Source organism: Pelodiscus sinensis, chromosome 5 (assembly GCF_052426305.1).
Source record: "Pelodiscus sinensis isolate ZL-2025 chromosome 5, ASM5242630v1, whole genome shotgun sequence".
In the NCBI taxonomy this organism is placed as follows: Eukaryota; Metazoa; Chordata; order Testudines; family Trionychidae; genus Pelodiscus; species Pelodiscus sinensis.
Genome location: NC_143056.1, coordinates 43,131,505 through 43,148,994, shown reverse-complemented (window position 1 = coordinate 43,148,994; position 17,490 = coordinate 43,131,505). Strand labels below are relative to the sequence as shown.

At 42.0% G+C, this 17,490-nt stretch overlaps 1 protein-coding gene across 14 annotated transcripts in view; it reads left to right on the top strand.

Moving 5' to 3' along the window:
- Window positions 1-17,490, top strand: part of GPATCH2L (G-patch domain containing 2 like) — a 118,820-nt gene that overhangs the window by 41,090 nt on the left and 60,240 nt on the right. For 5 of the 14 annotated variants that reach the window (XM_089778420.1, XM_089778418.1, XM_089778413.1 and 2 more), the window contains one exon: window positions 1,445-4,593. The exons of 1 other annotated variant lie outside the window; for it this stretch is intronic. In XM_089778420.1, the coding sequence (XP_089634546.1) occupies window positions 1,445-1,699 (255 nt within the window). In that variant the 3' untranslated portion in view covers window positions 1,700-4,593. Of the gene's footprint in view, window positions 1-1,441; window positions 4,594-17,490 lie in introns of those variants that run through there. 8 more of the 14 variants (XM_089778419.1, XM_089778417.1, XM_089778412.1 and 5 more) reach the window with 3 other exon arrangements.

Here is a 17,490-nt window from a genome sequence, read left to right as displayed (position 1 = left end):
CCATGTAAGTGCCCCCCGCCCATTCCCAGACCCTGCACCCCAATCCTCCCCACTCACACCCCCTGCCAAGATTCCCCCACCCTCAGCTTGCTCTTGCACCCTCCCTCCTAGCCAGACACCCTACCCCCACCATGCTCCTGAACCCACCCTTACTCCTGCACTCTCTCTCCTGCTATACATTGCACCTTCCCTTGCTCTTGCCTCTTTCCCCGTGGCCAGACACCCTACTCCGTTTGCTCTTGCACCCTACTTCCCACCCAGACATTGCACCCTCATCCCCTCCTGCCCCCCACCTCCTGCCGAAATCCTGCACCCCCATCCTTATGCCAATCCCTGGCTGCCCTGTCCCGCACACTAAATACCCCTTTTTTTCCCCACCCCAGAGCCACTAACCTCAGAGCCCCAGAAGAGTAAATCCAGCCCATGGGAACCCTGAACCTGAGTCTTCTCTGTCCTTCCCCTTTGCCATATGGGGCTGGAGCTCCAGCGGAGTAAGATGAGTGTCAGTTGGGCCGCACATCAGTGAGGATTGGGGGTATTAGGAGGGTGGTTTGTTGTGTGGTGTGGTGGGTTGTTTTTTTTCCCCCTCCTTCTCACTTGTGCGATCTCTGACTGATTTTTCTGTGGGTCAGTGGCCAAAAAAGATTCCCCAACCCTGCCGTAAACAGAGAAAACATTGAAACCTTTTGTTTGGACATAAATTAATTTTTTACCTTATTTAAAATGAAGTTTGATAAACTAACATGAGAAAGTTAAAGGGCTTAATCTCTTTTATTTAATATTTCCTTTCTTACTGGTTAAATTAAACATATCTCCCTCGCTGCAGCACTAGCAAAACGGCTCAGGTGTAATTATGTAATTAACAGCGAGTTTCCATTGGCAGTTGGTGATCCACGGAAAGGTTTGTATTGAGCCAGGTGGGCCATGGGCCAAAAAGTTTGAGAACCACTGATGTAGATTGTTGTGATACATTGTCTGCTGAGTCCATGGAGAAGTTTACAATGCATTTACTTTATCTGTACCATTCTCTCTATGAACACCAAAACATCACTGCATTTCTTTGTAGGTCTCTCCTCCTGCAGCTCACATGATAACTCCATCCTTTGTCTCATGATAAAGCTTGCCCAGAATGAGTTATTCTGTTGTGCATAAAGCTTATTTTCAACTTCTCTGGTGCTGATTAAGTTATCCTTTTTCATCATAGGATTCAAACTTGAATTTAAAAAAAAGACCTGCAGAATAGATGCTCTGGGTCAGGATCTCTCAATTTGAGGGTCATAAACAGATATTGGGGTTGTGACGACATTGCCTGGGAACCACTAGAATAACATACAGAACTCTTATTAGTGGTTGCTATGAGGTTACCAGTTTTAACTCTTTTCTCCTGTCTTCTGCTCCTCTGTCTCTGTCCTCCTTTTCCTCCTACTGTTTTGTGTTCCAGCAGCTTTACCTGTCCACATGGATGCAGCGGACTCATCCCTGCCAGCAACACGGTCCCAGAAGTCCCAGAGCTCTGACTGGATGGGCAGAACCCAGGCAGCAGATAAATCCACTGCTTCTGACCCAGCTAACTTCTTTAAAACACCACAAGAGAAGGGTTCTGGCTACAGCTAGAAGGTGTTTTGACTTGAAGCTGGTTGGGTTTATGACATGTTGGACTTCAAAGTGCATCAGCACCAAATGTCTAATTTGGCAATAACCATCTCATCAGTGTTGGTGCGTGATGCTCACTGTCATCTAGGCTGAGCTGTGTGCCCCACACATCCCCAGATCATGTTTGTGAATCTGTGTGAAAAGTAACTGGTGATGTTGGGGCTGCAGCTTTTTTAAACATTCCTGCTGTTGCTGTGAGTACTTACTACACACTCATCTTCTCCCGGTGGCTGGGATGTGTACAGAACTTCGTGGGTTTGCAGATGTTGGTTGTTATGAAGCTGGTCACAACTTGGACATATTGTTCGTTTCAAGGGACTAGGGAATCTCCATCCCTAGAGGTTTTTAAATCCCAGCTTGATGAAGCCCTGACTGAGATGATTTAGTTGGGGTTGGTCCTGCTTTGGGCAGGAGGTTGGACTCGATGACCTCCTGAAGTCTCTTCCAACCCTATGATTCTATGAATATAGCAGCAGAAAGCCCCATTGCAGCTGTGCATAGGCAACAATCTGTCTTTGGCAAACATAAGGATAGAGACAAAGATTAGCTAGGATCCCTGTTCAAGAGGAGGAGGGGAACGGAGTGCAAACAAGGTTTGAAATGTGGGACTTGAATTCTGTATTAGCAAAATGCCTACAGGCCTCTCACTAAGGAACTTGGGAGTCAAGATACTGCTTCTAATGAAGCTGATGTGGTGCTTGTCCTTTCAGGAATTGCCAGTATCTTGCTATCAGCATGGTCCTCCAGCGCTTTTTGTCCTTCCTTGTTCAGAGTGTCTTTAGTCTTGCCCTGTGAATTGCAGTATTCTTTCCTTATTCCCCGTCCTCTCCATTTGTCTAGTTAATCAGACAAAGATGAGCAAACTGGAGTTATGAGCGGAAGCTTGGATCAAGTTGCCCTAAAATATCCTCTGAGAAGTCTTCATTGGGGAGATTATAGAGAGGAAATATTGGGCATCCAGCTTCAGAGGTACTGTTAGTAATCCCCTGGACGTTTGAAGTCCATGTCCCTCATGGAGCGTATTATCTGAATGCAAAGCACTCTGTATGGATTGGACCACTTCCCTGTCTTGTGTTCTCCTTTTATTCCTCAACAGTAAGTGGGTTCCCCGCTATCTCTAGGGATCTCCTCTATCCCTGATTGCACTCTGCTTTGTGGTATACGTGGGAGGGCTGTCCCTGGATTTCCATTTGTACTCTTCTCTGGGATATATATATATATCCCAAATATTTCTCTCTCTCTCTCTCTTTATATAGGAAGAGTTTGCCTTCTCCACCTTTCCTTGCATTCCTTGATGACACTTGCTCTGCATATATAGGTGAGGGTTTCTTTTCTTCCCACAACTCTTTCCTTTTCTTCCTGATTGTCCTTCACTTTGTAGTATTGATGAGAGAGGGTTTTTCCTGCTTTCTCTTTTCCAGTGTCCTTGGCTGTACTCTGCTTGTTTCTCTATCTCTTGACAGACCTCTCTACAGCTTTCCTTTGGTTTGCGTATTTAGATGATGTGATTGGATAGTGTGTACAAAAGGAGTGCTTGCTTGACAACCCTGTTGCCTTGTGAGTTCTGGAGTGTTTTGAAACAGGTAGCCCTTGTCATTACAAAACCTTCTGGTTGGCTGAGTAGGTGGAGTTCCAGGCAGGACCATCCATTAAGAGCGAAAATACATTTTCAACACTATAAATCAAATCAGTGCAGGATAGATTTGAGTATGAGCCCATCAGACAATGTTTTAATTGTTTTTAAATTTTCTTGGCACTAAAATTTTAAAATTAAATGGTCAGCCATGAAGACCCATAACATAACACGAAAATAAGTTACAAAATCAAACAAAATACTTTAGGACAATCTAAACCATGCCCGATGAATAATTACATTAGACATGTTGTGCGTGTCTTATCCACTAATACCTATTTCTTATTGAGGAGAGACCCAAATTGGACTTGTGGACCATGTAAATGCCTCTGAAAAATGTAATGCGTCTTCCTTATACATATTGAAATTCCTTAGAGGGAGCGCTTGTTACCCTCGTAGAGGGGAACAGAGGTTAAACAGTAGTTTGAATTATCTGTGAACAATTACAAGCGTTGTGAGGGGAAAGATGTTCAGGTGTCGCTTCATTTTCATTTAGTGCTTTGTACAGAACCAACTCTATGGTGCTTCCCAATTAATACAGACAGACCCTATTATAAAAAGCCTCAGATCTATACCTACAGAGACGATGATGCACACTGGGAAGTAATAATTAGGGAACAACCTGGCTTTTTTATTATTTCACTCCTTGTAGGGAAAGCAGGAGATAAGATCCATCCAACTGCTAATTTTTTCTTGGTTATAAAGGCTGTTTTAGTGGAGCGATGAAAGGAGATGTTAGATACTGCTTGTTTAATGCAAGGGCAAGCACTGACAGGGCATGTATTGAAGAGTGAGAAGCCATGAGGATTGGGGAGCTGAGTATAGGTCGAGGCAACTCAACTTTGGAAACCCTGGGGGCCACAATGATATTCTCAGCACATGCCGAGGGTCACAATTTAAGTGTGGTTGCAAATATATATGCCAATAGCTTTTCACATTGATGGGCATGAATACAAAGATTAAGGCAAGACTACACAACACACAGGCCCCATTTAAGTCGGTTCCTCTGATATTAATAAAATGCAATATTTACCCAATTTCTACCCACATGACAGCACTTTTAATGAGCAATGACAGTCCAGGAATTTAACTACTAAAATGCATAGCAACAGAAGACCATTATATTGACTCGTCATTATGGAGTGTGTTCCCAGTGGAGGCCGTATTCAAAGGATCCCACCTGTGAGCCATGGTTGAGTCCCGAGTAAACCCAAACCTGCACCGCGGGCCGGAAACAAACAGAAATTTAGTAATGTATTTTTTTAAAAATTGAAAAATTGGATTTAAATAAAGATTACATAACTCTTTCTTTCCATGAACAATTGTACTCATCATTTTAAAGCACAAGTCTAAATCATGTCCTTGGTTTTCCTCTTGAAAGACAATTAGACCTTTGGTCTGTTGTGGTACTTGGTTGTCTCTTGGAAGAAGCTCAGATACTCCAGTGATGGGTGCCAGTAGAAAAATTTAGACAGGCCACCTATCCTAACAAAATATACTCTGAAACTTGACTTCTTCGTTTTTACTTCCAGTGTTAAAGTGGAGACAAAGCATCTTGGCAGTTCATAGATTCCAAGACCAGAAAAGACCACTGTCTTACTCCTGTATAACACAGCTCATAAACTTCCCCAAAATAATCCCTAGAGCAGTTCTTTATCCAATATGACACGATTTAATTCAAGTGATGGAGATTTCAGTATCATCCTTGGGAAATTGCTCCAGTGACTAATTACTGACTGTTAACCATTTACATGTTATTCCTAGTTTGAATTTTTCTATCCATTGGATCATGTTATACCTTTCTCTGCAAAATGGAAGGATCCCATTAAGTATTTGTTCCCCTTGTAGATATTTAAACTGTAATATCACCCCTCAGCCTTCTGTTCATTAAGGTAACTATATTGAACTTGAGAATTTCATTATAAGGCATAATTAACAACAAGTCTTATGGCACTTTAAAGACTAACAGATGTACTAGGGCATACGCTTTCATGGGTAAACCCCACTTTCAGATGCATTGAAGATACAGACTAACATGGCTATCCCTTTGAGACTATAAGGCATGTTTTCTAATGCTCTGATCATTCTCATGGCTCTCTTAAGCTCTTGCCCATTTATCAGTATCCCTCCTGAATTGTGGTCACCAGCATTGGACACAGTATTCCTGCAAAAGTCATATCAATGCCAAATACAGAGGTACTTTCTCTGTTACTTGTTTCTGGTTAATGCATCCCCAGGATCATATTTAGCTTTTTTTAGCTAGGGCATCATAATTGGAGCTCATGTTCTGCTGATTATCCACCGTGACTCCCAAATCTTTTTTCAGTCACTCATTCCCAAGATATAGTCTCATATAATATAAGTATGGCCTGCATTTTTGTTCCTAGATCTGTTTCCATTTAAGCCATATTAAAACACACATTGTTTGCTTGTACACTGCTTATCAAATGATCCAGATTGCTTTGTCATCTTAATTATTTATCACTCCCTCAATGAGTGTAATCTGAAATCTTTCAGTAACTACTTTTTCTTCTAGAGCTTCGATAAAAATGTGAAATATAGCATAGAGCCAAGAACCAATCACAATGGGACCCTGTTGGAGAAACACCCACTTGATTATGAGTCTCCATTTACAATTAAAAATTGAGATCTATAAATTAGCTATTTTTTAATCCGTTTGTATGATGTTAATTTTACATCATTTTACCTTTATATATGGAGATAATATACAAAATCATAAATATTAGTGATGGAAATGTTCAATTAAAACAGTGTTTTTCAATTTTTTTCTATACTTTACCCTCATGTTACAACAGAAAACATTTTTTGATCTTCCTTCTAATCTTAGGAGAGTATTTGCAATCCCCAAAACCTGTTTGTAACACACACATTGAGAAGCCATGCATGAAAACAAGCAGTCTTTCAATACTAATGCAGGCTTGTTCCCTGCAAAAGCATTTTCTAATGCTTTGTCCAATCTAGTTTTAAATATTCTTAAAGACCCATCACAGCTTCCCTTGTTTGTAAATCTATTAATCGGCCTAATACTTCTTTTTAAGAGTTTTTCTAATAGTCATCTTAAATTTTCCTTGTCTTCAATTCATCTTGGTACTCCAGTTATAATCTCTTGTGTCCTACATAATTCCTGTCCCTCTTTGGCACTGGAACCATTCACCACGAGTTGATTGCACATAACAGGAGTGGACAAACTGTGGCTTGGAAACCACATGGGTCTCTTTTACTGTTAAAGTGCAGCTCACGGAGACCCTCCCCTATTCTCCACCTACTGGACTGGAGGTGAGGTACCTCTGCCTTGCAGCGGGGTGGTGCAATACAAGCTTCTGCTCAATGGGGGAAAGAGGGTCTCAGGGCTTCAGCCCTGCGGGGTGTACATGTCAGGGCTTCACCAGTAGTGGGGCTGAAGTGCTGAGCCCTGGCCTTTGCTGGTGAGTCTCAGCTCTCAAACTTCTGAAGATTGGTCCTTAGAGTCTCATATGACAATCAATTTGGTCACCCCATCACAGAATCATCAGCCTAGTCTCACAATTGGCCAGGCTGCAACTGTTTTCTCAGAGGGCTGGTGGAAATAATTTATTCTCACATTTTCCTATTGGTGTCAATAGATCAAACTCTTAGATTGAAGTCTTTCAGGTCAGGGTACTGACTCATTTTCTTTTGTCTCCAAAGGTCTGGCCATACTTATTGCACGATTAAAGTAATAGCAGTTTCCACCTTTGTAGGTTACATCTCCTGCCATGGAATGTTTTCAAGAGGGCTGGAGGACTCAACTATGTGAGTCCCTGTGACTGCTCTCCCTTCCCCGCTTCTAGTCTAGAATCCAATTATAGGTCAACCAGGCTCAGGGCAGGGTTGCTGATATGTAGGGGATTCCACAAGCTTAATTGGAGAAGTGTTATGCCCTGTGCTATGACTCCAGAAATTGGAGTGTTATGTGATTTGTTTTTGTAAAATTCTTTTCAGAGATCAGTAGCTTGCTTCAGGTTTTAAATAAAGGTTCTTAGTGTTGCTGTGATTCAGCTAGTTTGTTTTATTTATTTCTTTAGGGCAGGTGTTCTCTTTCCTTCCCCTCAGTCAGTTATTTTTTTGTATGTCCAGGCTCCTTGCCTCCCTCTGAGGAATGCTACTTGTGGCAGCAAGGGGAAGAAGGCAATACAGATTTTTTTAGAAGCAAGTGTCAATGAAATAATAAAACAAGGAAACTTTAAGCAGTGCCATGATCCTGCTTCTAGGGCAGCAGAAGCTGACACCCACCTCAGGGAGCTGAGTCCCAGCATGAGAATAAGGCCTAGTCGGCATGTCTAATTTAAATTGATATAGTTGTGATACTTATGGGTATGGGACAATTCACACCCCATACCATAGCTTTGCTAATCTATTCCCTCGTGTAGATACAACTAGGTTGACGACAAAAATGCTTCCATCGCCTTAGCTTGGGGAGAACAGAAAAACCCTTTCCATCATGGAAGGCTGAATCTACACTATGGGGGTATGCTGGCAGGTAGGGCATTCAATGTAGACATAGCCTTAGCAGCACTACTTCATCTCTGTTGGGATTATAACAGTACAACTCCCAGTGTGGCTTCAGTTTTATTGGCATACAGTGCTTTTACCATCTCTACAAGAAGGGAAATAACTACTGGTATAAATCACTATATACCAACTGCAGCTACACTGAGGATTATATCAATACAGTTATTCAGTAAAAATCTACATCACTACCTGATACAGTTATACTGTTAAACCTTTCAGTTGTAGACCAGGCCTTAGTGAAGCAGGAACTTAAGAGCATAATCTGTGTGACTCTGAAGGGAGCAGAACCACAGTAATGGCTCGAGGAATTTGGGAGCCTAGAACCAAGTGTTATGCTTAGTCTTTGTCTACACTACAGGTTCAACCTCTAGTCCTCAGAACCCTCAGAACCTAATCAGAGCCGAACCAGAGAATTTGCTGGACCAAGGGAGGTCAGTATTGTCTGGCAGCATTACAAACACTTCCACTGCATATTGGGCTCTTAGAAGACATTTAAGGGTAAATTAGAACTAAATAACAGCACAGAACACTGAGAGCCAGGACTGGTGGCTGTAAGCATGCTTTATAGGACTGCAGGAAACTAGGCCGCACCCATAAATGGATATCTGGCTAACTAAAATCATGCTGCGCCACGCATGTTGCCATACCAGAGAGTGCCAGACTAGAGAGGTTCAACCTCGAGTACTTTTATCACCAAAACTTCTGTTGGTTGGGGACACACCCCTGATCTACACAAATTTCACTGACAAAAGCACTGGTGGGGGGGTGGGTTTTCTGGTGCTGACTGCAGCATTGGGTGGGGGGGCTGTACAGGAAGTGTATCTCCACCTCTGCCCCCTGCTGTGCTAATGGTGGTATAGCTGTCCTAGTTCCCATTTCTGCCCCCTTGCTACTCCCTAGGGTCACTACACATATAGCTGTCCCTGCTAGTAGTCCCCTCCTTTTCTGTGTTATGGAAAACAATTTCATTCCATGCACATCCCATAACCAAACCCTGACCATGCTTTAAGTTATAAGAAGCTGCATACCAAATTTGGAGGGCCTAGCTCTTAGCATTTAGGAGGAGTTCTTGAACAAATACAGACAGACTTGCTCGCAGACAAACTGTCAAATATACAGTAGCTGTTTTACTGCAGTTTTCAGAGACCTCAGGATGGATCAAGGCCCAGTTTTGCTAGGTGGTGTTCTAAATGCCGACTAAAAGAACAGCTGCCTTGGAGTGTTTATAGTTTAATAAAGGGTAAAGAAGGTATGAGGACAGATATGGGGAAAAGAAACGAAAGTGCCATTGTGGCTGGTATTACTGAATGATCCATTAGTGCAATTCAATGATTGTAGTACATGCCAAGATGCACAGTACCACCACTTTGACAAAGAGGACACTGAGACAGTTGTCTCCTATGCTCCCAGCCACAGAAGGCCATGACATCATAGACAGCACTGACCCATGTATAGAGTGGGTATCTGATGAAAAAGAAGGTTGCCACAAGTGCAGATAGAGATTTGGTTGGGAACCACTAGGTTCATCTTTTGTCCCTGGGTGTCTTCTCCCCTCCCCCACCTCTGAGAAACAATAGGTATGGTATAACCTCAGAGTTATGAACACCAGAGTTAGGAACATTAGAAAGTGAAAGTACACAATCAAGCAGCAGCAGAGACCAACCTTCCCCCATGAAAACAAATACAGTACAGTACTATATTAAACATAAACTATTAAAAAAAGGAAAACAGCATTTTTTCTGCATAGTAAAATTTCAAAGCTGTATTATGTCAATGTAAACTTTTGAAAGAACTAACAATGTTTTGTTCAGTTATGAACATTTCACAGACAACCTCATTCCTGACACTGGAGATGTTCCTGACTCTGAAGTTCTGCAGTATTTAAAAGGAAAAGGCTGGTGCTTCAAAACTATCAAGGAATTCTATGAACTGAAAAGGGCCTGACATTCATTATTGAGGTACAGGCAAAATATGTTACTAGGAGACTGTCAAATACACAACATGAACACCACCTGCCCCAGTGTCTCTGTTCTAGTATCTTTAATTTTCTCTCCCTTTTTTGCCCTACTTTTACTGTTTGGTATGGGAGGTACGTTGCCTTTGTATCATAGAACATCTATGTGTAAAACAAAACAAAGGCCTTACAGTAAGAGACTTAAAGAGCTCAATCTGTTTAGCTTAACACTGAGGATTAGAGGTGACTTCATTATGGTATGGAAGCTTTTTCAGGGGTAGAAAAGACCAGGTACTAACAATCTTTCTCTAATATAGCACAGCAAGAACAAATGGCTGGAAGCCCAAGTCAGACAAATTCCAGTTTTAAATTAGGCACAAATTTTTAATGGTGATGAATAACCAATGGAACAACCGACCCAGGAAGTAGTGGATTTTCTATCTCTTGATGTCTTTGTAGCTAGACTGTGTGTCTTTCTGGAAGGTATGTTGTAGTCAAATCTATCTTTCTGGGTTCCACATGGAGTAAATGGAAGAAATTCTATGGTCTGCTTAACAGTGAAAGTCAGATTAGAGGTAAAACAATGTATGAAACAAGTTTGCTTTTGTCTTCCCATTTTTCCACCCTGTTGTGTGAGAAGAGAGATCCAATGAACAGTGGGTAGCATTACAGTTCCCTACAGTAAAATATGTTACCAAAGGGCTGCAAGCATGGAATCAGCAACTGGTGAGATTATGCAAGAGGCAAGAATTTTGTTTATGCAAATAAACTTGCATCTCTTAGTCCTTTTGTATGTAGCTTCACAGGACTGGAGACAGTGGGGCAATGTGTTATTGATGTGCTATTTTGAGGTACCCCACTATCTCCCAGTTAGATTCCTTCATAGTTAGGATGCTCCCCTCTTCCTGCTACACAGAAGTGAAGAGGAATCCCTTCTGATTCTCTACAGAATCTGTCAATGTTGAGTCAACTTTAAGAGCTGAATCTCAGCTCTCTAGATTAATTGCATAGGCTGTGGATGTTCCCCTAGACCAAAGTAAGTAGGAAATTGGTGGGCTTGCTATTGACTTTTTAGAACAGCTAATGAAAGTACAGGTTGAACCTCTCTAGTCCAGGACACTCTGGTTTGGAAATATCCATTGTCCAGAATGATTTTAGTTAGCCAGATGTCCACTTTTCATGGATGTGGCCAAGTTTCCTACGGTCCCATAAAGTTTGTTTATAGCCACCAGTCCTAACTCTGTGTTCTGTGATGCTGTTTAGCTCTAATTTACCTCTAAATGTCCTCTAACAACCCAGTAAGCACTGGAAGTATTGGTAATGCTGCTAGACAATATTGACCTCCAGTGGCCCAGAAAAGTCTCGTTAGGAACCCGTCTGGTCCCGAGGGTGCTGGACTAGAAAGGGTCACCCTGTACTTATAACTTCCTTGCATTCTGTATTGCCTTTAATCCGGAATTGATTCCATTTCCATCATTTGACATAAGGAAAGATGCCTCACCATAGAAGTGCCCCACTGGTAGCCCCTGGTTTGATATGGAAGGGGAAGAGACAGGTGGTAGGTGTCTTCCTATGAAAGAGCGTTGCACCCAGCTTCTTAGAGGAGATGATGTGGCTGTATAGAGTTGTTCTATTGGTAGCATGATCTGTAATAATGAGAGGCCAACAGACAGCTTTAAAATGCACCAAAGTGCATCTTGCATGTTTTAAAATAAATATAAAATTCCTGCACTGATGAAGCAGTGCCTCCTGCCAGCTTCCAAATCATGGGTCCCGGAAATGGCACTGGCATCTAGTGCCAGCAGCTGTCTTTGTTGCCCGGAATGGTGTATTCTAGTCCTTAGTACTGGACTCTGTTTTAATATCCTGAACTGAGGCCATCTGCACTGAGCTGACCCAGGGCAAAGATGAAGTCAAAGAACTCCAGTTTTCTCACCTTTAAGCTGAAAGCAAGAACGTCTAGAAGAATCTTGACTGTTCACCTGTCATAGGCAGCCTATCCAGAGAGATGGTTTTACCCAATAATCCTTTATGGACCCATTATGTACATGTTCCAAGTGTTGTGTGTGGTCAAAAAGTTTCCCCACTGACAGGACTTGGACTGCAGAACGTTAGGATTTTTGTTTGTTTGTTTGTTAATGTTGTAAACAAAGAAGACTCATGTTTGTGTCCCTAGGTTTAAAAACATGCTGTATACTCTCTGAGCCAAGCTCTCGGACACTCTTTGTTCAGATTGTAGAAACTGGAAATAAAAGCAATATTAAAAATAAAGAGTTTTATATGATGTAAAGCAAACTGCGGCCTGCAATAGAATGAGGCGGTTCATAGATGTCTAAATGAGCTCATGCAATCAGGCCTCAATGACATGTATAATCCTTACCTATTCATTTTCTCTGATATAGGTCCAAGTAATAATAATGTATTAATCAAACAAGAAGTCTGCAGGGGAGACTATTCTTTCAGCATTCAAGTCATAGTTTCTTGAGTCCAGGAGGAGGGGTTCGCTGGGCCACCCCACTTTATCATGCTCATACTATTGCTTCTTGTTTTGCAGTGGCCTTGTTGTTTCTGGCTTGCCATTGCTTCATTTCCTTGTTCTTGTTATGCACCCAGCTTGTAATTTGAAATGTTAAATCCAAGTGCCCTCAAGTTGCTGTTGACCTGAATCACCATGCTAAATGTGACCCACATCAACAGGAGCAATGTTTGAAATGAGCTGGTGGAATCATGTCAGTGTTTAATGGACATCTGTTTATTTCACCAAAGGTAACATCACTGTGAGCACTGATTAGGTTGGTCTTCAGCAATTTCAGCAGGGAGGGAGCCCGAATCTCAAATGGACCTGGATATTGAACTCCTCTCTTACATGTGATGTTGGTCTCTAAAAGTCAAGGTTGAAGCTATCTGTGAGGGAGCCATGTTGGAAACTCCCTTGTGCATCAACTGCTGTACGTATAAAATATAGGACTTCAGCTAGCCTATGAATTCAGCACTTTTGAATACCACAAAAATCATTAAGTTCTTTAAAAATACCCAGAAAAATATTTTGAATCGTATTTGATCTTTCTGAAATGGAATTGTTTCATAAGGCTTTTGATGTTCTTGTTTGTCTGCAAACTGCATATCTTGTAAATAGGATGAGTAGCAGAGGCACAGTGTGGGTGTAAGAGTGAAGAAACTTGAGTTACTTCCACACTGCAGTCACGTTCTTTCGAAATAATGTCGAAAGAACAGAAGGTTTTTCCGACATTGGTAATCCTCATTCTACGAGGAAGAAGCCTTTTTCCGAAAGAGCTCTTTTGGAAAAAGGCATGTGTGGATGGGGAAGAGGGAGTTCTTTTGAAAGAAGAAGAAAGAGGAAAAAGCACTGATGCCCTGGTGGCCACTCCGTCCATAGTAATCACAGCTTAAATGCAAGAGAGTGTCCACACTGAATGGACACTATCTTTCGAAAAAGCAGATCACTTTTTCAATGTGCTTTGGCAGTGTGGACACTCTCCTTCAGAAGAATTTTTTTTGGAAGATCTCTTCCAGAAAAACCTCTTCCAAAAGAAGCCTGCAGTCTAGACATAGCCTCAATGTCCAACCTAAGCCTCCCTTGCTGCAATTAAAGCCCATTGCCACTTGTCCTATCATCAGAGGCCAAGGAGAACAATTTTTCTCCCTCCTCCTTGTAATATCCTCTTTAGATACTTGAAAACTATCATGTCCCCTCTGTCTTCTCTTTGCTAAGCTAAAAAAAGCCCAGTTCTTTCAGTCTTCCCTCATAGCCCATGTTTTCTAGACTGTTAATCGTTTTTGTTGCTCTTCTCTGGACCTTCTCCAATTTTTCCACTTCTGTCTTGAAATGTGGTGCCCAGAACTGGGCACACTATTCCAACTGAGATCTAATCGATTCAGAGTAGAGCAGAAGAATGACTTCTCATGTCTTGCTCACACCGCTCCTGTTAATGCATCCCAGAATCATGTTTGCCTCTTTTGCAACAGTGTCACACTGTTGTCTCATATGTAGCTTGTGATCCACTATGACCCCTAGATCCCTTTCTGCAGTATTCCTTCCTAGACAGTTGCTTCCCATTCTGTATGTGTGAAATGGATTATTCCTTCCTAAGTGGAGTACTTTGCATTTGTCCTTATTAAACTTCATCCTATTTTGTCTCAGACCAGTTTATCCAGATCATTCTCCAGTTTATCCAGATCATTTTGAATTATGACCCTATCCTCCAAAGCGCTTGCAACCCCTCCCAGCTTGATGATATCTGCAAACGTAATCATACTCTGTGTGTCATCTAAATCATTGATGAAGATGTTTAACAGAACTAGTCCCAAAACAACCCCCCTGTGGAAAATCACTTGTTATGCCCTTGCAGCATGATTGTGAATCGTTAATAACTATCCAGCCAGTTATGCACCCACCTAATAGTAGCCCCATTTAGGTTGCATTTTCCTAGTTTATTGATAAGGTCATGTGAGACCAAGTCAAATGCCTTACTAAAGTCTAGGTTTACCAGATTTACCACGTCCACCACTTCTCCCTTATCCACAAGGCTTGATATCCTATCAAAGAAAGCTATCAGATTGATTTGACATGATTTGTTCTTTACAAATCCATGCTGGCTGCTACCTATCTCCTTATCTTCCAGGTGTTTGCAGATGAATTCCTTAATTATTTATTCCATTTTTTTCCTTGACAGAAGTTAAACTGACTGGTCTGTAGTTTCTTTCATTGTTCTTGGTTCCCTTTCTATAGAGGGACACTATATTTGCCCTTTTCCTGTCTTCTGGTATCCCTCCTGACTTCCATGACTTTTCAGAAATGATAGCTAGTGGCTCAGCTACCTCCTCCATCAACTCTTTATCCATCTGATAAACAGAGGTTTTCTTTAAATACTGAAGTTGCTTAGTTGATCCACTCTTATTTAGGGATGTTAGCAAATAGTCATTTAAATGTTTAGCCAGTAACCCTGGGCTTATCAGTTAATCCAAACCATTACATGGGACACACACACCCCTTGCTGCCCCTGTATCAGAGGCAGCAAAGGAGAGGAAGATGGGAGCTGGTGTCCGTTGAGAGCCAGCTCCTGTGGAGCCACCTGCCCCTCCCAACACTGCCTCTCACGGGGGCAGCAGCGGCGGAGAGAGGGCAGGCGGGAGGGGGACTGGGAGCCAGCTCCCCATGAGCACCAGATCCCATAGAGTTGCCTCTCTCCCATCCCCATGCTGCTGCCTCTGCTGCAGCATGGAGAGTGAGGGGGGCAGGCAGAAGCCACCTGCCTTACTCCCCCCAGCACTGCTGCCTCTGTATCTAAGGCAGCAGTGCAGGGGAAGGGAAGTAGGAGCCAATACCCATGGGAAGCCAGGCCTGCAGAGCTGTCTGCTCCCCACTTGCTGTCTTCCATAGAAGCAGCAGAGCACTGGCTTTGCAGAGCCACCCTGCCCAGCCCCTAGCGCTGCTGCCTCTGTATTACAGGCAGCAGTGCGGGGCGGCAGGTGGGAACTGGTAGCCAGTCTGCACGAGGAGCCAATTTTTAAATGCTCCCCTCGCAGACTGGCTCTGCCTGCCACCCCACACTGCTGCCTCTGGTACAGAAGTAGCAGTGCTGGATTGCAGAGAGCTCCCTGCGAGTGGGGCCAGGAGCTGAGTGCACTGTTGCCAGCCCCAACCCCGCGGAGATCATTTTAGTAAATGTGTAACCACTAAAAATTGATTCAGCTACACAATTACTAAAATAAATGACATCTAACATCCCTACTCTTATTTACTTCATTGGTTTTAAACGAGAAGCATCAAGGATGTTAGCTAGGTTGGGAATTGTTCTTGAATGCGTTTGAATCGCTTATGGCAGAGCCAGCAGTAGAGATGTCCACACGTTTTTCTGCAGCTCACAAAAACTATAGCTTTCATTTATTCCTTGATATTTATCAACATCTCTTGTACATCATTTAATTATAAAATGCTCCTATTATTACTTCTGGGCTCAGGTGCACAACTAAAACACGTATACAAATTGACCCAATGTCAACTCAAGGATTCAACACTCCCATTTAAATGAATTGGTATGTGAAATCCAGAGCAATGTCAGGATATTCCACATCAGGGAGTTAGCAATAACTCTTTAGTGATAGGCAATATAGAGGGTTTCTAAATGCCAAAAATGGCAGACAGTGAGGTAGGCAGTGTTGGATATAAAAGTGCTATTTCTAAAGGGAAGAACAAGGGCAGAGCTCTTTAAAAAAGACATTTGGAATATGCAAAACACAAACATTGGGATGTTTTAAAATAGTGTTACAGGTGTGAAATCCCCATTAAGGTCGGAGTCATCTCTTTCCTTCTTATTTGGGGATGATGCATATGTCCCTTACAATTCCCTAGATTTTCTTGTCTAGTTTTATCATATATTTCTTAACTGATGGGGCCTACATCACTTTCTGTGGGAAAATTTTAAAAGCCCACCTTTCCCCCCATCTGACCCAATCTAGGAAATAAGTGCATGTTTAATATCTAGAACTACATGGTGAACTTCCTGTGAGTCAGATCAATGCAGTGACCCAAAAGATATACAGAACACCCAGCTCGGAGGGCAGCACAACCAGCAACAATACCATACTATGCCCCTTACTTCTGTGCTGTTGCCTTCAGAGCTAGATGGCCAAAGAGCATGGCTGCTGGCAGCAATGCAGAAATAAGGATGGCAATACCATACTATGTCATCCTTCCTTCAGCACTGCGGTGGCAGTGGCTCTGCCTTCAGAGCAGCTCCCGCTCTCCAGCTGCTCAGCTCTAAGGGAAGTGCCACTGTCAGCAGCAGTGCAGAAGTACTGCAACACATCCCGCCCTACAATAACCTTGCAGTCCTCCCACAACTCCTTTTTTGGGTTAGGACTCATACAATTACACCACCATGAAATTTCAAATTTAAATAGCTGAACTCATGACATTCCCAATTTTTAAAATCCTACAATTGTGAAATTGTTCAAAAGAACTGTGAATTCAGTAGGACCCTACTTACAATTATGACAAACTTTTACTGTGCAGGCTAACATTTTCCATGTCAGATGTCTATCTCAGACTGATATTTTCTGGAAAGTTTCAGCAAATATTTAGTCATTTATTACAACTGTCTCAATGAGGTGTGTTAGCTCCTCTATGGTTTAGAGCAGGGACTTGAAATTTAGCAGGAAGATTGCTTTAGGGTCAGGCAAATACTCTTTTCTGGCCATGTACAAATTCACACATTTGGCTTCTGAAAAAAAATGCTGTATGCATATGTTCAGGAGAGATTTGTTAGAGGCTGGCAGCTAAGTTATCTAAAGACTTCATCTGGACTTACATGCTTTATAGCAGGAACTCTCAGCCTTTTCAGGCTTCTGTTTGTCTTTCAGGAGACTTGGTTTGTCTCACATAGCCTTAAGTTTCACCTCACTTAAAAACAACTTTCTTAAAAAATCAGACATAAAAATACAAAAATGTCACAGTACATTGTTAATGAAAAATTGTTTACTTTATAATGTTACCATAATATTTTAAATCAATTGGAATATAAATATTGTACTGACATTTCAATGTATAGTATATAGTGGTATAAACACGTCATTATATGAAATTTTAGTTTGTACTGACTCTGCTGGTTCTTTTTATGTAGCCTGTTGTAAAACTAAGCAAATATCTAAGGGTATGTCTACACTACAATGTTAGTTC